The 24237-nt window shown below is 35.2% G+C and overlaps 1 protein-coding gene across 5 annotated transcripts in view; it reads left to right on the top strand.

Moving 5' to 3' along the window:
- Positions 1-496: 496 nt before the first annotated feature.
- The window catches only part of sowah (sosondowah), a 41793-nt gene continuing 18052 nt past the window's right edge, over positions 497-24237 (top strand). For 2 of the 5 annotated variants that reach the window (XM_053768195.1, XM_053768194.2), the window contains exons 1-4: positions 497-729; positions 1362-2032; positions 13008-13034; positions 13427-13549. In XM_053768195.1, the coding sequence (XP_053624170.1) occupies positions 594-729; positions 1362-2032; positions 13008-13034; positions 13427-13549 (957 nt within the window). In that variant the 5' untranslated portion in view covers positions 497-593. Of the gene's footprint in view, positions 730-1361; positions 2033-13007; positions 13035-13426; positions 13550-18440; positions 18556-24237 lie in introns of those variants that run through there. The other 3 variants (XR_008406246.1, XM_053768196.1, XM_053768197.1) reach the window with 2 other exon arrangements.

Consider the following 24237-nt stretch of genomic DNA (forward strand, 5'->3'; position numbering starts at 1 on the left):
AAACTAAATTAAATAAATTAACTAGGTAATATTTATTTTGTTAGAAAAAATACACACACCCACACAGGGCGTAGCTGCCTATCTGATACCCACTACTAGATGCCCACCTGGCTCTGTCAGCAATAAAGACGGTAATACATTACGGTTTTACTATTTGTTTCGTGGTTGTTTCATATGCTTGCCTAAAAACAGTTCACATCTTTGGCGAATTCTACATAGGTACCCAATTTCTAGGTTCTAATTACAATCATGAAAACTACGCAATATATACAAAACATTCAGTATGAGTTCGACATAGTGTGAAGCCAGCGTGTACTTGTATTCGGATCAACTTAATTCAATACCCATCGAATAAAGTACTCAATTGCAAAAGGGATTTTTTTATATAAAGAAAATATTATACGAATGAAAAATTTATATATCATTTATATTTATCTATCAAGCGGTTGATAATGGGTAACGGAACGTATTTTCTAAATAAACGTCATTCATGTGTCACTAATGTCAAAATTATACTAAAACGGAACGTACCGCTTCTGATTTTGTGTTGTGTATTGTGTGAAAATAACTTTTTTTGATGTTTTACTATTTTAATGTACAAAATGTCTGCACCATCGGAATTGAGTTTTGATGAAATACTCAAGTTTATGTTGGTACATAATGGCAGAGTCACCAACCATGAGCTAGTCAAGCATTTCAAAGTGTTTCTCAAGAATCCAGATATGAGAGGTTAAACATTTTTGTTACCACTATTTCTTTAAAATTATAATAGGTTAAATATATTTGTCGCATACTGTGTAGATACCTAATATCTATCTTGTAAAGCAAAGAAATTGCACCTGTTATGGGCTATATCTTAGAATTTAAAACATCCAGGGAGCTTGTACTAATGAGTCATTCATTGACAGTGCGTAGTTAAATATTGTATCTGATATTCATATAAGAAGTTAACTAGTTTCTTATTATATAAGGTCAATGCTCTTGACTGTATACCATGCATTGCCACAGCACTCTCTCAGACTTTCTCTCATCTTCGTGTGTTAACCTTCAAATTTTGAAATTTAGTGTGATGTGCCGTTGACTTGATGTCAATTCTTGAACCCCTGTATTGCCCATCAGCCAAGGCAATTATCCCTTAGTCACCTTGCACTATACCTTTTACACTATGTTTGTCTATTTTATCCTTAGATTGTTGTAAATTTATTTTTACAAATAAAAAAGATTTTTAAAGCCCAAATATCAAAGACATACCTGCAGAAAATAGTCCTTGAGGGAAATAAGTAACATTATCATAAGTAACATTAAAATAAGTAACACAATATTTAAATTCTCTAACACATGCTCTTGTTTCTCCAACACAGATGAAGCTCGGAGCACATTTAAGAAACATGTTAATACCCTTGCAAATATTAAAAATCAAGATAATGAGAAATGGTTGATCCTTAAAAAAAAGTATATGCCAAGTGGCAAAGAATCGGAAGAAGATGTTACTGAGATCAAAGTTAATGATCCTGTACCAGTTACTACACCAGATCCTATTATGGACTGTAGACCAGAACCTGAACCAGTTCCCTACCGACCTCCACCACCGGTTCAACTTAACCAAGACTTCAGCATATTGAATAATTTGATTCAAGACAGTACCAATGGCAGGAATTCTCAGGAATACATATTAAAACAGTCTAATGAAGACAACAGTAACTCTGTTATCCAATCTCCGAATATGACAGACACCCCTATGGAAGAGGATGGACCTCCTAAAGTTTTTCCTCGTCGTAGGTCAGCAGATAAAATATCAAATGAAAAACGTTCAAGCATACCTGGACCAGACCAAAGAACGTCTATTCCAAATCATGAAACATTGAATGAGGAACCTATGTCACCGGCACTAACAACATCCCGGAGTGAGAGCATGCTTGTGGATAGTGAACAGAAAATCTCTGTGAAAGAACGGAAGCAAATGTTTAATAGAATGGCTTCGGAAAGTGATGACTTGAAATCTAACAAACTTGGTGTCAACTTTAGTATGCAGGTAAGAAGTTTTCTTTACATCTTGTTTTATACTTGTCTTGCAAAAAAAAATAATTACTATTTTTTCTTTTTTTTTTCATATTACACAGTACAGTTACCTCATACTGAAGCAAAACAATATAAAATGTTCTCTCGTCCATTTACAATTAATCTATAATTTAATGATTCTCTAATATAATTTGACCAAATATACACTATTCATTTAAAATACATTGCCGGATTTTTGTTGTGTTATTAAAAAGCCCTGACATAGAGAAGGGTATCTACTTTTGCATTGCTCCAATGTTACACTGACATCACGTAAAGGTGATTACTTCGTTTTCCGTTAGAAAAGGTGCAAAGCCATGGCGGAACCGCTTCCCCACTCGTCTGCCTTAGCCCCGCGTGATGTCACACAACCTTTGCTAATAAATGGAAAACGGATCTCCTCTTTGTTTATCATGTAAAAAGCCCACATCAAAATTCAACGCGCACTAAAAAGCATTTAACTGTATGTAGTTGATTATGCCTATGTTTGGCAATAATTTTGTATCATGAACTGTGTTTGTTACTCCTTAAATGTCATTTTTGTATAGGACGTTTTGCTTGACACAATTTAAATAGATAATAAGAAAACCAAGATGCCTCGAATCATTAGCAAAGCAACGAAAACAAAGACAAAATACGTTGAGGAGATACCGATCTCAGCAGTTATAATAAGGCCTCATTTATCCGACAAACGCTCTCATTCGTCTATCAAAGAATAATTTCATTTTAATTATATACTTAACTCGTTAGTGTCTGTTGTGTAGTATTTACTTAGATAATTATAACTGAATAATTATGGAGTTTGGACACCGCGTGCGTTGGCACCTGTTGACGGCGGACCATTAACAAAATTCGAAACGATAATGAAGAGTTGACATAGGACGGAATTTTTATCTTCTCGGATACCTACGGGTATCGATGAATAATGTATTTTTGATTGGTTTATAAACAGCTGTCATATAGTTAGCCCCGAATTTCGTTTGTAGAACAGTTACTCGAGATATAAATACATAAGTTGCAGGAGCTCAATCGAGTTTAAAATGCAATTAGCAAATATTTGCATAAACCTAAGTATGTTTTGTCTCGTTCTATCAATGTCAAAGGTTGTAAAGTGCGATAGTGAGAAAACATATTTTAATTAAATAGTACTCGCATGCTTTAACTTTTGATAAACAAGGGTAAGTTTCTGGTAGAGTTTTACGTTTCTGCTGTTTATCATAAGCATCCTCATCCTCATCCTCATAAATTATATATAGGTGAAAGTAATGATGAAGTACTTATAAAAAACGAACGAGGTAGCTAAAGAATACATTTTTATAAACGAGCGGCGGTCCATTCAGCTTCGCTCGGGTAAAACCATAATTTAAAAAAAATGCCTATGTTACTCCGGAAGGTTTCGTAAATCTCTGTGCCAAAATTTCATCAAAATGTCAACATTTTGATTAATTAATATTCTCAAGAATATTAATTACAAACAGAAAAATTAAAATACAAATATTTTCTATTTATAATATTAGTATAGAAGCATGGATTAGATATGTTTCTTTTAGTCACAATGAGCATTTGTTCAAGATAAGCCCTTCATTATTAGACCACTTAAACCATTATACGACCTCACATTTACGCCGATGGAGAGGGCAACTGTAAATTACTAAAACAGAACTATGAATACGTTATCTGTTCTAATAAACTCTTTTGAATATTAAATTGTTGGGCAGTTTCCTGGACGGCACCTGGTAGGTTAATTGAATTGTAAAACTTCACGGCCCTTTGTCGGTACGGGCGTCCAATCAGATTATTATCGATATTTTTCGTGATCGCGCCGGGATATCGACTGCTCGAGGGAAATCGCTAATATACACTTTATAAAGAGATGGACCGTTTATAAAAAAATTGCAATCGCTTAATAATTTTGGGATTATTTTTATCATTTACGTCTGAAATTATGATTTAACTCAAAATCTGGAACTCTTAAAATATTATATATCTACATACCTTAAACATTTACACTTAAAATATTATATACCACCAATGGTCACACCATTACTTTACAATGTAAGAATTTTGCCATACGATTAATATAATTAGAGTTGCTTTTTTGTTAAATGGTCAATTGTGTTATTGTCCTAATTGTGCATTTTTGTAAATTTAATTTAATCAGGTTAAACAATTTTTAACAATTATCGTAAGGTTTAACAATTTTCGTAATATTAATTGATACGAATAAGAACACGACTCACATGTTATATCGGTCAAAGCCGAAGTTTGGGACTCCGTATAGGGCATCCATCTTCAGGGCGAGTTAGAATCAAGTCGCTATAGTTTTAATTGAATGACCATAATCGAATACCTCTACTCAGTTCGAAACCTCTATCAATCTCGCTATTATGTTGTGAAACTGAGATCGTGTCGCATTATCAAGCATTTTTTATCCAATTAATATTATCTTCTGAAGAATTAGCTTTTGCCCCCGGCTCCGCCCGCGTGAATTTCGCACGGATGTCTTCACTTCAAAGTATATGTATGCACAATTTCAAGAAAGTAACAATAAACAAACTTAGTTTATTAGTATTTCATATTTATATTAGTATACGATAGTTACATTTATTGGTGGTTGAAGTATTACGCAATACCTATGTAATTTAATGGATGACATCCGATTTGTACGTTAATATAACAATTTCAGCTTTGTTTAAATCACATGACATTCTATTCTTGTTTTAATATCCCAACCGACACTACACCCGGAGGGCACATTTGGTAAACAAGAGGAGAGGGATGTTTGCGCAAAAATTTATAATATAATAATTTGGACCCATCCGAACGGGCCAACCCTGCATCATAAAATAATGAAATACGGAAGGAAAATCATTTACTCACCTAATTTTTTATTCTTCTTCTATGATATATATATATATATATATATATATATATATATATATATATATATATATATATATATATATATATATATATATAATAATGATTTACTGTTCTTTATGAATGTACAAAAATGTTACAAATATTGCATAATAGACACAAGCATTGACCCATTTTAGACGACAACATACAACTTAGATTTCGCCTTTGGCATCCCATTTGTTACGTACCATTTGTACGCATATCCTCCTTGACAACGTCTTTCGCAACATAAATGCCGTCAACATCAACACATTTTGCAACGCAACATTTTTTTGCCCCTGCTATGCCCAGGCGGAAGCGGCGCGCCCAGGCTTCTGTTCCGTGCACAAAATGTCAGTTTTAAATAAAGAATTATGAAAGCATTGTAGGGTCATTGTATCAATTCTGCGATTACAATATTTTGCATCTACACGAGGGGCTTACAACGCGAACAACAAAACTCTTAATGACAATATTAGGTAGAGTCGGCGTGCGCCTTTACTAATGGACTTTACAATTGCGATCTCTCATTGCAGTACGAGCACATTAACTGCGTAACGTCACGTATTCAGCTGAATAGAAGGAAGGTAACTTTGCAGGTGTGAGCTTTGGAAAATAACATTTTAGAGTGCTCTCTCTTTCACTCTCTCTCTTAGCGTGTTCCCTGTTACATTTGGAGCTGTGTCGCCCCAAAGCCCAGGGTTCGCCTAAAAACTAACCATAAATCTTTGTAGATTGGGCTATGATTTTACAACCGGCCGCCCGCCTGAAAATAACATTTTAGAGTGCTCTCTCTTTCACTCTCTCTCTTAGCGTGTTCCCTGTTACATTTGGAGCTGTGTCGCCCCAAAGCCCAGGGTTCGCCTAAAAACTAACCATAAATCTTTGTAGATTGGGCTATGATTTTACAACCGGCCCGCCTGACCGTGTTTGTCGGTAGGTAATCGTAAAAGTCATATCAGATATCTTTAGGTGACTTTGATAAAATCTGACATCAGTGCCTAAGTAGTGCAATGGACATGAAAAGAAGACAGATTATCATACTATTTATATCTGTACTCTAAAATAATTGTGTAAACACGAAATAACTAGGTACATTAATTCGTTGTTATGTCAAAATCTAGATAATGCGAACGCTCGGTCGTATTTGGGTGAATTTCACGAGCGTTTTGAATTCCGCCGTGGGCTATCATTAGTGATTATTAAATTGTACCATGTACAGTAATCAATTTGATTATCCTATTTTATAAATAAGTAAAGTACTGGTAACAATGTTAATTTTATAAATCTTTAATTTTTTTAAAAGATTCTTTATATAAAAAAAAATATGCGACACTAATGAAACGCTACACACCGCGTTCAAACAGTCGTGAAATTCACTTATTTGTCTAAACGGCACTTTAGCGTGATTTCTGTATGTGCGTACACGCACCAAGGCACATCACATCACAGAAAATCACATCACAAAAAATTAAACATCGTCATATCATAAGCGTTTAATAAATTTAGTGATGTTCTTTTCGTTTTTATTAAATTATATATGGACAAATCACAATGATTGAGTTAGCCACATATTGAGTTCTAGACTTGTGATGGTATACTTATTAACTTAACAATACATAACGATATAGATAAACATCCAAAACCCAGTTCAATCTGAAAAATATGAACTTTCTACCATGACCAAGGATTGAACCCCCTTTGACCTACGCAGTAGTACACGTTGAGCATGATGATGATGACGATTGCGGATGCGAAGTTCGTAAAATTTTGCGAAAAGACATATTTTAGACATATTTTTTTAACGCTAGCTGCTTTGTAGATCTCATCTCCCGTAGGGGTCTTGAGCTAAAATTAAAAACGGATTTGGTTCCTGTAAACTATCTTATGTGCTCTTTCAGTCTATATTGCCCGTGTTGTAACAAATTTCATCCATTTAGACGGGAATTGTGAAAATGCATGATATCATTATTTTAAAACTGTCATATAATTACTTATAGAAGACACTAATAAATTTTTAAATGAAATATTTCTTTATACGTTTTTCCTAGCACATGTCCGAAAGTATCACATAAATCAAACGAGAATAGACGAGACGTATTCTTCACTTCCGCTCTCCTACTAAAAAATTAATCTACACGGATTTTATGAAAGTGACTATAAAAGGATGCGTTCGGTGAGCGTTGACGTTATGTTTTCATCCGCATCTTTTTCAGAGCCAACTGTAAAAGTTCTTGTTTAGCTGCAGTAGTTTTAACGATCAAAATTGAAATTATCATCCATAGAAAATGTTATACGTGCAAAAGTCACGCTTTTAGGGCTTAACCACTAAGCTATTTTTTTTACCTCCAAAGACCCCAAAGACCAAAAAGGGGTTTGTATGACAAATGCACCCGATACATTTGGCCCATTACATGCATTATTATTAGAGAAGATCAAATCGTGACACATAACTACTTGATAAAAAAGAACGGTAGTGTAGTCTTTTTGAGAATTTCAATATTGACATCATTATTCACCGAGTATAGCTTTGGACAGACTCGTGACTTGCGGTCAATTGTGCCCTGACGATTGCCGTCGTGTGACGTCGTGCGCACGTGCGCCATTAAATCTGAAAAAAACTTATTCGTGCTTGGCCGACCACGTTGATCCTGCGACCCGCTTACTAATTGTCCTCGCCAAATACTCAGTTTAAGGCCGTGGGTATGCTTCTTTTTCTACTTTAACTTTTGCCTACTTTTATATAAGATCACTAAGTATTAGACATTATGTCCATTTCGATCTATCGTTATTTCATTCGATACTTCATTCCTATATCTGTAACCCAGCACATATTTTTTCTATAGAAGAAACCTTGTAGTTTCTGTATCTTCTGTACCTATTAACTTCTATATTAAGACACTTGATATGATTTTCCAATTTTACCCGATTTGACTTTGGTCGCAAAGAACAATTGTGTGATACAAATTCCAGTGTTATTTCGGTGGCAAACTCTGTTTTTATAACTTCCGACAAATTGCACATTTCTAACCATTAACTTGTTAATAGTATACGTGAGGTACTTTTAATCTCACGCTGTGTTTAAGGCCTTCCTTAGCATGTGCTAAACGCGAAATTCAATTCGTTTTTAGTGACTAAGCACTCAATAAACATTTTTATTGCGGCATCTTCGCCTTCCATCTTACGTTTAAATTTAGCTTTGTACTGGTGTGATGGTGTCATGAAAAGTTTAGGCATGTTAACGTATATCATGAGCTTGTACAAGCATCTTTATCAACTTCAACGTAAAGCAAATTTACTCGTTGCGGTTATGATCTCATTTAATTATTCAAGCCAGCCAATAAATCCTTCAGAGAGTTAGCGAAAATAACCTTACTTTTAAGTATAGGTCATGATTGTTTTTAATAACGCATGGTAGTTGTTATGCGTGATGCCGTAGATAAGGGAACACGCTCCGTTGCAGTTTGGCAGGAAAATATGACCGATTTCATTGTTCTTTCTCTGCTATTCGCCTGAGAATCACTTGCAGCCATCAACGGCGCGGATGCCACACTTAACGAGGCTTGTCGAACTTATGGAAAATAGCTGCAGACGAATTGGCTGTCAGCTATCCAGATAACAGCGAGACGCTATTATACGCCTCGCTCGCAACAAACAATCAACTGTTTTTGTCAATCATTTCTGTAGCATTTTGTGGAATAGAGAAGATATCTACTATATTACGCAAACAGACGGCAAATACTCGTACGTCCGGTCTTTTTTTCTTTATTGAGTCTATGCTTATAAATACCTAACGGTATGTAAACTTACTAATGCGTTGCCTAGATTGTATTTCGTTGTTATATTTCGGTACTTACTAAATATAATATTTACTTGTAATGCTAGTGTGCGTAGAGTGCTGTACACAGGGAGAATTGCTGTAATTAATAAAAAATCTTTGAGAAATATTTTGTTTGTAAATATTGTTAGACAACATTCTATATTCTATGATTTTATTCTGTCTAACACACCTGACAGACCTAGAAAACATTTATCTACAAAACTTTCTAAACATTTTAATCTAAAGACTATTTCGATTCGCTTTTGATCCTCTTCCTCATGGCTTTCGTCTGACAAAATTCTTTGATTCGTTCACGCCTCGCCCTCGACGCTCTACGAATTGCCAAATAAAATGATCTTTTAAATTTTATGTCATCAAGTATTAAGAAAATATTGAGTTGTAGACACATAAAGACAACTTTTAAATATGTAATCTAATAATGAAGTGTGAAATTCCCGTAATATCTGGCATTTTGTTTGCTCTACAACGATGATAAAGAATATGAATCAAACGAGTTATAATAAAATTAGCATAATATTTTCCCTTGGTGTTATGATTTTGTTGACGTCAAATGTGGTTCGCTATTTTGTTCAATAAGAGACATTTTTAACCTCTACTTCGCATATTTATGATTATGTTAGTTCGTATGAAAATAATCCAAGTTCAAAATGTCCTAGATAAGTGTTTTACATTAACATAAAACTACATGTATATAAAACCATTTGTAGTACTTTTTACTTGTATATTGTGTTAATACGCTAAAATAAAGCTGTGGCATCTTGGCACAACGGAATAGCTTTAAGTCATTCCCAGTCATAATTTAGTGACCATCAAAAGTTGGAATTATGATCGTACAGTGTAAAAAATGGTATTGTTTTTAATACAAGTGGACGCATGCGCCGGCGCCGGACGGCGGTCGCGTCTTCACCGCAGGATGCCCGGACGCATTGCCAGTACCACATGCCACACAACTTATAAATATAGGAACAAATAGCATTAAAATATTGTTGGTGCACGACATTAAACTATTAACACATACTTTGGAGACATACAAATCATCTGACACGGAATGGTATTTTTGAAGGCAGAGGTACATTTTTGACTTTGAATGCATTTCTAATTCTTCCGACACCAAATGTCTTTGAATAGTTTTTAGGAGATATATACGTAATAAAATAAGTATTTTCTTCAGTGAAAATTATTAGGTTTACTTTCCATAAGGCCTCCTAAGATCCGTCGATTTTCTTGACCGGTGATTGTCACGTATTCACACATATCCGATCCATTTGCGTCTTCACAAACACCCAATTACGATGTAATAAAACAAGGATGGACTAAGTCTTAAAAATGTATGCTGAGGTGTGTTCTTCTATTCATTTGAAAATAGGCTATTGCTTATTATCTGCCTATTGGAAGTATATATAATCTGTGACAGTACCCACTCTGTTCTAATTCGAGATCAACGCTATACTACGTATAAAAGCAATTTTATTGATCTTAAAATACAACGGTCAGTCTTTTTTTGGTATTCAAATTACATAGTAATTTTGAGCTAGAAATAAGTAAGACGATTAATTAAGTTTTCTGACTCAAACTTTTATTTTATTCTTAGCGTGTCGACTTGACGAATCAGATTTGAGGATACCAGTAAGACTTGATGCCTAACTTTTATTTTAATAAACTATGAAAATCATATGTTTTTGGTAAACTCCTATAGTTTCCCAAGTTAACGATCTTGCTAAATTTAATGACTGGCCTTGTTTTCTCCAGTTGGAGGGTGAGAAAAATGATTTTGTGAAGCCTATTAGCATAAAAACTATAGAATCGCCAGTTCGGCATCCACAAAGTCAAATGTTTTAGAAATGAGACTAAAATTAGTTGCTTTAGTAGCCATTTAAATTACGTCACAAATGATACAAATCAAATTACAGCCATTAGAAATAGTCAGAAAGACGTGGCGTGGGCGCACACACCCGGGTGCTGTAACATTGTCTTATATAATTTGACACGTGCTTTGCGGCATTTCGTAGTATTTGTCTTCAGTCAACTGGTCGCAGTGTATGTCTTCGAGTTCTGAAAAGTAATTAATAGAGCTTTAAATTTTCATTGGTTTTAAGAAAATACTTAAAAGCAAAAACAAGATTGTATAAAAATACGAATGCCCATAATGAAAACCTTAGGCGTCCAAGACAAGTACGGTAACGCCGTGTGGTAAAATACAATAAAGTGGTATTGCTATACTGAACCGATCGGCGATTGGAAATTATTTTGATATTGTAGCACATTGCCCGAGTTTTTCAATAATGTTTATGCCCATCTTGAAATTAATCCCAGCGACGTGGGACAGTATTTATAGGAACTAGATTTGACACTTATAATTTCGCTGTTCTGGGTTACATACTACATTAAATGCTATGTAATTAGTTTTGTGCGGGCCATTCAATTATTATGCACCTTTGCGAGCAGTGTGACCAAACGCTTTAAATTTCCAACCAGTATGATCTAAAGCGACAACCAATTTCTGTATTCATAAACATAATTCAATTTCAATACGATTATTGCCGATTAATGAAAGCAATTTGAATTTAATTGTCTCTGCGCATTTTAAAAACGGACTGTACAAACTTAATCTTATTATTAAATCAAACACATCACATTAAGGATGTTATCTTGTCAATATCGAAGTCCCTAACAGTGAAGTCAATAGTGTAGACATAAATATCTAACGACAGGTGGTAAAGTGGCCATGCTGAGCAGCGCACGCCCAATTCACAATCGACAGTTATTACAAGTCCGATTTAATCCCAAACAAAAACCAACTGTATTTTAATTGATATAAAGTTTCTAATTAAATTTGCAACAGCTAGGCACTTACGATACTCTCCTCGACCTCAAGATCGCAGCGCAAGCCTGAAGACGGGAGAATTCGAATTTATTGACCATTAATTCAAAATATTATTTTCACAATATAAGTACTCATTTATTAATTTTGAAATATTAGGTTCCGATTAATTTATATGTGTCGTTAAGATATTTATTATGTATGTAAATATCGTCTTTATTTATAAAGCTAATCTTTTGTTTCTAGACGTTAAGTATGTGTAGATGTCGTTATATTAAAGATAGTGTACATGAGAATAGCACGATTTTCACTGAAATGGTGTTATAATTATTTATTAATTCATCCCTACTTTATAGTCCTCATGGCTGAGGGTCGTGATGGTAATTTGGAATTAAATACACACAACAACTTTCTTGGAACTATGAATTGAATGGTTTGCCATTTGCCTTCTCCATTTCACACACAAGTTGATAATCAACCAGAGTGCAGGTTTCCTCACGATGTTTTCCTTACTTATAAAAACTACTATAAATGACTCAGATTGATATACAACCTTATGTGGCACGAGTAGGATTACCAGTAGACCACCACCGCTTCAAAGAAGTTCGATTGAATTCGGAATGACTGGAAAAGGTCATTAATTTCGTTGCTAAATGCAAATAAAGATAAAACTATTTACATATACGGTATTGAAAGATATGATGAAGTGCTTCCTGATGATACATTTATTTAAATCACAAATGACATCTTAACAATACAAAAATGAAAGAGATGTTTGATTTCCCGTAATTATTTTAAGTTTTGTCTCGTGATTTCATTAACCACCAATTACTCATTCTTGCTGTACTTTCTTCTTCTTCGTCCCCCTTCCCTCAGTCTGAGAGTCTGAACTTTATGGGTTGACAATGCATTTGATACTCTGTGTCCACCTTAATTAAATGAGCCATCAATCTAATGGTAATATATAAAATGACTTTTTAATAAGTACAAATTTCTTTTACACATGCATTTGACATGCCAAAAAGACAAGATGAAGTATGTACATAGCATGCCAATACGGCAAAATTGGTTCGTCACTTCTCCAAATCCAATCTCCATCTAACGGTGTAGTAAATAAATCTACAAAATTAATTACGATATTAATAGGAAGAGCGGTAATATATTTCGTGTAGGAAATATCGGGTCGCGTTATCAATTTAATCTATCATTGAGGCACGAGTCACTCGAACACACATTTTAACACTACGGAAATTAATATGCGAATGAGATAAAAAAAGGGTTTCTTTTTTACACAACTCTGTGTATAATGTTCAGTGAATGTAGGATTGTGTGTTTAACAGTTTTTTCTTTATTTTATTTAGTAACAATACAAATATTTGTTCCCAGGGTGTAGACGAGGAGGACCGGGTGTCGGTAAGTCCTTTATATTTACTATTACACAGTTTTTGTCAACATAACCTTTCTACTTCTGCTGCTCCCAAAGCCATTCAAAATATTCATAAACCACTAACATTGTGAGTTACTGTAGTTTACTATTATAATACTGAGAACAACGATGATAAAGCTTCTGTTCATGTGTCCTATATTGGACATGTTAGAGCTTGCTTGTTTATAATCATTTATATTATTTGCCAGTAGTATAATTCAAGATGTAACAGAAACATTTTTTAATGTAAATTTTTAAGACAATTGATTTTTGATAACAAATTCTTGTAAAATTTTGTAAACCGTTATTAGTTTACTTCGCTTGGGGGGGACAAGAGAGTCACGTTGATGATGTTAATGATATGTCTCGGTTTTAACAGAGCAAGAGTGAAAACGAACCACTGGACAATAAGCAAAAACAGTGGATACTGTGTGCGGCGCGAGGCGAGTACCATGCTCTCGCCAAGATGTGTAAAGAAAACGCCAAGCTAGCTAAAACTAAGGTGAGTTTTCTTTTCTTCTTTCTTTTAAAGCCCGTACGACCGCACACTAGCGCCACATTATCGATTTCTTTCATTTATTAGCAAAAGCTATAAAATAATTTTAACAAATTATGCTACATTAGATAGGATTTTATTAGAAAGTATTTTTGATTATAGAATGTATGTACTAAACCGACTGAGGGTAGGATGCAAAATCTTAACATAGTAAAATGGAAGTAATAAATTGGTTAAATTTGTTTAAAATGAGTGTTAATGTGAGTAATGTGAGTTATAATACCTATTCGTAAACTAAATATACAGACCTTGTGAGCCGAAAACAAGCAAAGGAAAGAATCAAAAACAATTACAAAAAAAAGTTTCCCTTGTTACTTGTGGGATGTAGATGCACGGGAACATTATTGGGATTGCAAAGTTTGATCGGAATCTGAACCCTCGGGCCTGGGCAACTCTGGCGTTTGACCAGTTTTCTTTATTTTAGTAAAATAACAACTTTTAAGTACATTTCTATCGAGTTGTATTACCATATCCGCTTTAGTTCATTAAATTGTATGTTTTGACTATGAATTGTGTCAAAACACGAAACTGACCATGTTTTACTATGCTAATAAGTTCATTAATGGTTTATTTACAAGTAATTAAAAGATTCTCGATAGAATTGATTGTTATAGACCAACGCTGGGCCACCTACACTGAAATGTTTAAGATTTCTAAAGTTAATTATGAGTTATAGGTCTCTCTTTCATTTTTGCGTATTCCTTGTTTCATTTAGGGGTGTGATGCCGCGAAGCCCAAGGTCAGCATTACTACATACGTACTATTTAAAACAAATAAAACGAGGTCGTTTCCAGCTTTCTGTCTCTTAGATCTTTAAAACTACGCAACAGATTTTGATGCTGGTTTTTTTTAATATATAGAATGATTCAAGGGGAAGGTTTAGGTACACATAATACTTTCTAAATTGTACATAATTTAATTATACATAATATGGTTTTACCCGAGCGAAGCCGGGACGAGCTGATGGTAAAAAATAAACCTTAAAATTTGGCTTAAAACTTGACGTCAATCCTTCTTATGAATGCTATTGTTGACAAGGCTATATGCCTGTATACGACTATACTTGTCCCTCTCCCTCGTACGATACCACTATGTATGCCAATACATTATTGTCTCTTGGTTTAAATCTTATTGGTGTTATTTAACGGTTCTGGGTGTAATAAATTTTGAAGTCTCACTTTGTCGGCGTGATTAATGTCTATACCCATACCAAAATACAACATTCTAGTACCAATAGTTTTTGAGTTAGAACCCTAAAAGCCATTTATATAATTTCGACACTGTTCCCTAGCTCATAAATGACCCAGCTTTGCTATAGAGGAAGTAACTCCTTTGCAAGAAAATCTGTTTGTCTTCCATATCATTTGTGGTTTTCCTGCTCTACATTTTCTGGCCCATGGTGTCTAGCAGTCGTCTGTACCACGAGTATTTTCTGTCTATATGACCAACCCATATCACGCCCCTCTTCATAGAAAATGCAGTATATTAATTTTGTTCTATTTTGGCTGTTACTGTAATAATATGTAATAAAAAAATGACATTTTTATCACAGTGATGGTTGTGTAAAAACGAGATAGAGATTGTTAATGTTAGTATGGTATATTCAAGCATCTAACACGACCTCTTCCATAGATTTAGTAACCCAGCATCTTCCTCGTTGCTGGGAATCGAGCTTAATTACTGCCTGTAAAAGCGCAATTTGTCGGGGATTTCCTTATCATGTATTATACGTACAGTGAACCTCACGTCAAGTTGCCCTGCATTTATCTCTATGGCGCGGTAATAGCGACAAAAACGCAATGAATTATGTACTGTTAGGTACATAATTCATTGCATTTTTGTCCTACCTTACCTGTAGGTAGTTTTATGTACTGTTGACTGTTGTAAGTTGAAAAGTTGTTTAAAATCCTTTATAGGTAGCAACAATCTTATGTTGAATGTCGTTGTTGAATCGACGAGTTTAGTTCTCAAAATTGACTGTAGATCATTTAAACTAACAAACTAATACTGAAATATTATAAATATTTTATTAGGCCATTCATTTGTGGACCCCAAATTAATTCTAACAGAACTGCAAACTAAATCAAATCGCAGAGACCGGACATGTACCACAAAAAAAGTGATAAACGATAACGGATGTAGTTGTCCCGTATCGTCGAGTTTTTAGGCGTTAGTTAGCGTCAAACGAGCGCACATGTCCAAAAGGTGTGCTCCTAATTGGTCCCGGGAAGTTCGGACGGCGCCGGGCCTGCACCCCCCGCCGCATCCTATCTTGACACATCTCTACGTCCCTTGTTTTATTTTACGAGCCATCTCTCAGTCTACTTTTTTTTCTACTATTGTAGTGAGTTCCAACTCGCGTACTTAATATATAGGCCTCATATAAACCGTCGCCAATTCTGAGCTGTTTTATTTCGGTCGAGTTTGTAAATTACAACTGATTGTCTAAGTTTCCACATAGTTGTACTTTCTACTTCGTTATATCTAGCCACTCTTACAAAAAATAAACTTGAACGTTAAGTCGTAAAATCAGGAATAAACAAACATATTGGGTCGTACATTTTCCTTTGCGGCACAGTTCATAAAAACCAATTATTTCATTAGCTAAATATAATTAAAATAGGGCTAAGTGCTTTCGGCGGCACTAGGTTGTTAGGTTACTGTTGGCGTCCTTTTTCGCTGTCGCATTGATGATATTACTTTTATTGAAACCGCAGTAAAAAGGTAATGATAGCCTTCCATTTTATTGATTCCCTGTAAATCAAGGGTCGACGCAATCGGATTTAAATTTTATTGACATCCTTTCTTAGCTATGAGAATAGTTTTTACTTAACTCAAATTAATAAGATTTAGGTTTTATTTGTTTATTTTCAGTACAGCGCAGCTAAACTGGTATATTATTAATCCATATATAATGTATATATTCCTCAAACATAATTCTTTATTTGTTTCCAATTAGTCAGAGTATGTATTACTCATAACACGTGCTTTGAAATTCTGAACGTCGGTTACACTCATTTTCTCGGAGGCCGAAGCTCCTCCCGTTCCCGGGCTAATAAAGCAACTGTAAATATTGTCAGACAATATGTAACACGTGTTAGCTACTGCGCTTTGCTGGTTCACATTTGTCGTCTTTATACTAAAAAACACTTTGATGCTTATTTTCGTATTTGCCGGCCCTGCTGATAGAATTATAGATTTGTGGAAACTTCTCACTGTGTGGGTTCTTAACGATACTTTTATTACATGCCTTTCTTGTATCTCTTTGAAATCATATTTAAATGTGTCATCGTCGTTTCCTATTTAAAAGAGCTCCATTTAAAATGCATAATAAATAGATGATTACTTTGATACGAATTAGTCAAAGTTCTTAGATCTGTTGACAATATATTACGTACCCGTTTTCACGTTATTAATCTTGAGCAAACTACGTAGGAATGTCTATATTAGTGAATATTGGAATCTTACCAATTTCGCCAGAACTTGCCGCCTGGCGCCTATTAAAAAAACATGTTGTTTTTTCATCGAATTCCCAAGTCCGTTTAATCGCAGTAACAAAGCGTTCTCATGTTACCAACTTAGATAATGCGACTCCAGATAAAATGTTTTTCGAAGCTCCCTTATGAGTCACGATGATTTTTCTATAGAAATGTCACAGTTCGTATTTTAACCGAAGACACACCTAAAAATAAGTTTATACCACTTAGTAAGCCTTTGTATCCAAAACCAATACACGATGTGAAGGTCTATATTTAATTATTCCTTAACGATCATGTAATTGTGTTGATAAAGATTTGTTTAGTCAATAAAAAGACGAAGCTTAGTGTTATTATTGTTGATTTACGGCCGTCGGATTGGAGTCGAGCGGGGCGGAGCCCGTGATCGAGGTAATTAAATCCAAATCATTTGATGAGAGTTGCCATACCAACAGTATATTGATGCGGTCGAATAATCGTATTGTTAATTGCATTTATATCGGGTGGTTTTAACTGGAATTTATTTGTTTATTGTAAATCAAGTGTTTATACGTCGTTGTCGTTTATTTTTTATTTGATTCGTTTCAAGAGTTTTTTCGTTATAGCTCTCACTAATTGGCGAGTCAAGCTGCATGCGATTATGTTGGTTTTTGCATGTTTGTGGCGCCTGTTTGTAGACAGGGGATTCAATATCAACGTAAAAAAATATTTTGGGAGCCAAACATTCGGTTGCACGCGCTATTAACGCCGAGTCGACTGTGGGAGTGTCGTTGCGGAAAGCAATAAGTCCTGATTTATTCCTGTGCATGGCATCGTCTCCGTTGACATCTCTTAGTCTAATTAAGACAGTGATTTTCCGAATGATTTATATGCGTTTAAATTTACAGCACACGTCTTGACTAGTACCATTTAATTGATCAATTAAACTAATTCTAGAATTGTCTCCACCGGGGCTTTTAACTTGAGCTAAAAGTTATTGCGAAGCCTTAAGTTCTTGTTGGTGATTTTATTTGCGAGTTCTGTTAAGTTCCATTTGAAGTACGTCTCCACTAACAATCTTATTAGATATGTTTTTTTCTGCTATCCTTATAAAATTTTCTACCATTATTTTGTTTGGAAAAAGATCTGTAAATAAATCGTGGCGTTCTCTATACTCTTGTTTATTTTGGTTGTCGCTATTTTCCAATCGAATTTAACCTTAATCCTCGGATTGGCAGATATTATGTCCAGACTTATATTTCACGCATCCAGGCTTTACACGAAATCGATTCCCCGCGAGTCGTTTGTTACGCTCGCTTGTTACACTGTGAAGTGAAGCACGTCGAACTTTTGGTGCATTGTTGTTTTTTGTCGACTTTCAGTGGGTGTGCTAAGTTCTCGAATGTGTCGGCGTACGGCCGGCGCCAACCGAGTGCAACCCGAGATTTGACGGCGCGCCTCATTTGACCCGCCGCGCTTCGTCCGTCGGAACGTGCTATTGTTTATGCATGCTGAACAGGTTGGCTATTGTGCGTTTTTATACGTGTCACCCTTAAGACGCATCATTCTTATCTTATTAAACAAATAACTAATATTCGAACACTGTTATCAGATTTTCATTATATTTACCAGAATTTGTTTGTATTTTTCTTCTTCTTCGTGTCGATGGCAAATCTACAAACAGTATTGGATACTAAATATTTTCTTGCCAGAACCGAGTCAATATGTAGCTTTCGAAAATAGCCTTACGAATATGTGCAATAATGATGATGAATTGGCTAAAAGGCCAATCAAATAAAAATAAAATCTAGTGACCTTTAAAATGGTCACTTTTTGGACATAGATTTTATTCACCTTAAGCTGGATTTGTGGATTTAAGGTGGATTTGTGGGTGTTGATATTATAATAATTTTGGACATATTTCAAATAGATATAGATATATATGGCCTACATATAATTCAAAATACAATATGGCCTGACTATGGATTCGGTCGCAAGTGGCAATGATTGATGCAGTCCAAATTGAGCATGTATTTTTTGGATGGGAACACGGCGCAAATCAATAAAAAATAAGGATTCTATAATGTTAGAACAATGCATTAAAAGATTGAATGTCTGTGCCACATGTATTACTGTTATTTTTGCATAGTTATAGTTGTACTTGAATATTTTGAATTCTATTTCATAGAACTACAGTCTTCAATCCAAATCCATCCATCAAAAAAATACTCTGTCCTCCTTTGCTGCTATACCGATTGGCGAACTTCAAAAAGGCTTGCGACTCGCGATATATTTTGGTCACTGTTAGTTGCAATGTTTTTCCATGTTCTTCTTTGTGTGTACTGTGGGGATTTGCCATTGTGAAAATCTATGAATGCTGTCATTGGATACTATTTTTTTTTTCATGTTTGAATAGGTTATCTAAAATAGGACTAAAAAAATGACAATTTGAACAGGAAATATGAACAAAAGTGACAATGGAGAACTGGAAGACGAATAAAGATATTATTAGTTATGAACATTTGAAAATTTAAAATATTTTCATAAGCATTACTCATTTCAGCGTATGAATTTCATATGAGCGTTTGATTTGTGAGTTAACATTATTACTACAAGATAGCAAATAATTTCACATATGCTATGATCTAATATAACTCGAATGTAACCATATTTCATTAGAATAAAAAGTGTTCAGCAAAAGCGACGTCACGTTCGATTGCGTGGTTAAATTCAATTTCTCAACGAGCGATGACTAACGTGGTGCCAGAGAATTGTCCGTAGCTGACCTTTGGAGCAGGCTCAGTGATGATATTGTATAGAACGTAACCGTTAAAACGGGGGTCCCGTATGGGGCATTGCCTATGCGCGCATAAGCCACAGCTCGGCATGCAAGTCACTCCCACAATAAGTGATTTCTAGCTCGGTGACGCAGCGATATTATTTTATTGTTTGTTTTGTGGTTCTACCTTCCTCATGTATCGAACTAATCATATATGCCCATAGTTTTGTTTTTATATGGACGTTTCATTATAGAGTTCATGGGCGTATCAGGCGCAATCAAATTTGAAAGGAGACAGGTTCAGAGTTTGGTGTTTTGGTAATTTGGTGCCGGCGCCATAGGTGTTGGCAGTGCCCAATTGAATCTCTGTAGATGTATTCTATTGTTTGTTATTACCAACTTATATTTTGTAAGTTGTTTGTTCGCTTATGAAATGTTAATTTATTCTCATTGCTTTTATATGCATTCATTAGTCTTTGTCTCACTGTTTTCGTTTGCATGATTTGTTATTGATAGTTGGGTGATTGAGACAGATGCAACACCAGCATTAACGAATGGTTTTACTACACATTTCTATTCACTGAATAAATGTATTTTGTTATTTAACAAAAATACACCTCAAAAGTATTGTAAAGATTTTTACAATTCATATAAGCAACGAATAGATCACAGTGTAATATTTGCTTCAACAGTTCACAACGGGCGATTTAAAACTCAGAATCAAAACCAGGTGATCGCATCCTTCCCTCATCGGATGGATATTATTTTCCGGCTAGTACATATATCTAGTTTGTCATGTGAACTCCGCGGTGCTAGGAGTGACGAATCCGGGGCACCCTCCTTCATTATCCCTTTCATGCTGAATTTCAATTAGAATGCTTTCATGTTTTGCAATAACAGACCGAGGCCCGTTTGTGAATATAGTCACGAAATATACCAAGTGCGAAGGATAACCTATCATTAAGTCTACTTAATCTGAGTTCGAATTTATTACATGTAAATCTACCATGTTGTTTAAAAAAAGAGCTTCATGTTTGGTCGGACGCGGAGCAACTTTAATTTCACCGATTTGTTTTTGTCACCCTTTCCAATGCCGCACATGTCACATTATCCGCGAACAATTGTTATCCACACTTTGCCTGATTCGGTTCTATTTACTGATTTTTCATAGCTGTAAATAAAAGCACCCATACAAATTCGCAATGTTCATAGCACAGGTTCATGCATTCGCGTCAGCATCTGTCAGAATTCAGCAATAGTTTGGAGCCTACATAAAACACTAATCCTAGAAAGTAAAATTTCAGTCGTATGATCTTCATGCGCTTCAATGTTATATTGTAATTAGTATATTGTAGTTTGCGAAATTGATTTAAGCACTTCTACTTTCTGAAGCATTCCTACAGCTTTGTCTGTGGGTGGGTCAGACATGTCACTGTCTAAAGGCACGTGCCCGCTAGCGCCTTTGAGGAAGCTTTCTCTTTGCATTAGACATTCTGTGACGCAGTGGACGATCTATGCCGTAAGCGTATGCCCAATCTTAGTCGAATGGTAACGCCCCCAAATAATGAGAGGTATTTATGTCAACCTCGATATTGTTCGCATATAGTTAAAGTTTAAGTGCTTAAACTTGTTAATGTGCCGCCAAACGCAAATAGTATTTTTCAGCTTCAAAGTGTATTCTCATGCAACATTGTAATTTGAGTTCATGGGTATGTAAACAAGTTTCTTTCAGTTGTGTTAGAATTACGACATCACGTTCATAGTTTCATTTTTACAAAAGTTATTTTTTGATAAAAACTTTGTTGTCATGGACTTTTATTGCATTGCATTCATCCTGTGAAAATATAGTGTCAGTGCAGTAAACCGTTTAGGAGTTCCTTCTTTAGAAGGGTCCTGGGTACACCATCTGGTCTTGCTTATCACTGTAATGCATTATCATGAAAACTGAAGCGACAGTCAAAATATCAAATTACGACTTGTACGACAAGCGGAAGTAGGCGAAATTTAACTTTTCGGATTAGATTATTGACAGACGAGACTATAATATTCGACGTGGCTGTAATGTTCTAGACGTCGATTTTTCTTAACTGCCTTCATAAGGATGATGTTCACTTTTATCTCGGCAATAACGATCTTGTTTATTCGCCTCTTATGCGAATAATCATTCCATGAACCGAACAACAATGAAGGTATAATAATTAAAAGCAAAATAGGTAGACCTAACAAAGAGGAACATTTATTCGCTAACCAAAAATCTCTTTAGGCGTCGAATTTTAATTTGCCAAAATTGGAGCTATTGTAGGAGGGAGATGGGTGCGCAATTTACAGAAACCGACTAGGGACGAGGGAGCCTCGCACTTTAGCATGGCACATTAATTAACCGAGCTGAATCTACATACGGTGCGGCAACTCCAGCGCCCACTGGCGGTACAGGGAAGATTTACGACTCGTTCGACCACCATCTATCGGATAAACTAATTGCAGTGCAGAGCTATTGTTTCTAAACACTAGGCAGAAATAGAGCCAGGGTTAGCCGGGCGATTGTCCACGGCATAGGACAATTGTGCGATTGTTCCGCTTGAATGCACCGATCTTTGTGTGCTGGATGATAAATATGTTGTGGCTTCTGTACTCCAGCATATTACGATCATTGCTGTAGAAATTAATTAGTCTCTTAATTCGATTTAGCATATGAGTTACGATACTTTTAGGTAATAGTGATTTGCTGTTTAAATAATTTGTTTAATTTTCAACTATTCGATATGAAATAAATCAACTAATTTTCTTTGAATTACGTTACATTGTCTAATTTTGAAAGGTAGAAAGAAGATAATATTCCAATTCATCGAATCGGTAAAGCGTGAAGAGTTGGTAAAATCTTTAAGGAAAACATAAAGTTTACATCATATTGTTGCTCACATCATACTGGATGGTGCCACTACTGACATTTTCCCGAAATAAATGGTATACTTGCATCACGGACATGGGGTCTGCGCCCGGGGGTGCGGGGGGCGCAGCTTGTCGTCGCAATGGATGCCGCCGGCGTACAAGCGCGCCTCTTTTGCGCAGCCCCTTTGAAAACCTTCAGGGTTTGTTTCAATTTCCACTGGAGATGCGGTTGATCCATAACATGTTATTTATTGTTTGATTTTATTTGGACATTTTAAGTACGATTTACTGATAACTTATGTATGTCTCATGAGGCTTTAACGCTATTTTAGAATATATGACTATGCTGTCTTTAATCATATTTATTTCACCCAAATATAAATTTATAGCTTACCTGATACCTGACTTTGTTCATAGCCCAGGCTCAATTCTCATCCCTCTGATTATAAAAATGTTATGTCATCAATATTTTAACGTTTTCGAAACTCATTTATAAATTTTTAACTACAAATACGTATCTGCAAAATCAAGACAAATATTCTAAAGTCATTAATAGCATTTTCTTAATATTACAGCATTAAAAATGTAATGTAATTTTCACCGTGTACTGAGGAATAGCAACGTATGAATAATCTAGTCAGTGCACACCGCACATCCGATTTGGTTTCTAAATTTATCGCTACCTACAAACTCGTGCCGCGTACCGAAACACTTCTAATCGGCTAATCCTTGGAAAGTAGCTGGGCGTCAACTTGTCTCGATTCGCTTTCATCTCGATCTATAGTCGCTTCGCTATCGAGACAAAAATAATTATAACCGAGTCGGTAGGCAAAGCCCGCGGTGCTCCGCTAAGCCACTACAATTCGTTTGCGGCGGCAATGAGCGGCTTGTAAATCAAAGGGATTCTACATAATTAAGCTCATAATTAATGTAAAGACTCCTTTATTTATAGGCGCAGTCATTCTTAAAATTGCTCCCGTTTTGATAACGCGGCCCTAAGAGGATGTGATTAACACATGTAACATGTTAATGGGTGTAGATAATGGACTCGCATGGATTCCGAGACTCCGAAACTCTGTAATGCGTGTTTTTATTTTAATAATATTTTAGATAATAGTTAATGATGAATATAACATATTCGTCATTAAACAAGAAGGAAGTTATCTGTCAAGATATTTAATATTGGACTAGAAGTAAAGATTGGTTTATAAACCAATAAAAAACAAATCAAATTAAACTTTATTTTCATGTTTTGGTATATATCAAACCCCATTTGTATATTCGGTATTAGGTTCCCACGTTTCCTGTCCTTAATAAAACGACAAATAGGCGGACAATTAAGTGGGATTCCAATAATTTACTCGAGTTAGGAACCCTACAACTTAACCGAGATTTACTGCATGCAGCGCGTAATATTTTTCTCTGAGATGCATAAATGACGTGCGGAGTGAGGCGTCGTCTAAATAAATCTGAAGCCACCCTATTAATTTGTTTATATTAGAAGCTGCTCA

The sequence above is a fragment of the Plodia interpunctella genome, chromosome Z, assembly GCF_027563975.2.
Source record: "Plodia interpunctella isolate USDA-ARS_2022_Savannah chromosome Z, ilPloInte3.2, whole genome shotgun sequence".
Lineage (NCBI taxonomy): Eukaryota > Metazoa > Arthropoda > Insecta > Lepidoptera > Pyralidae > Plodia > Plodia interpunctella.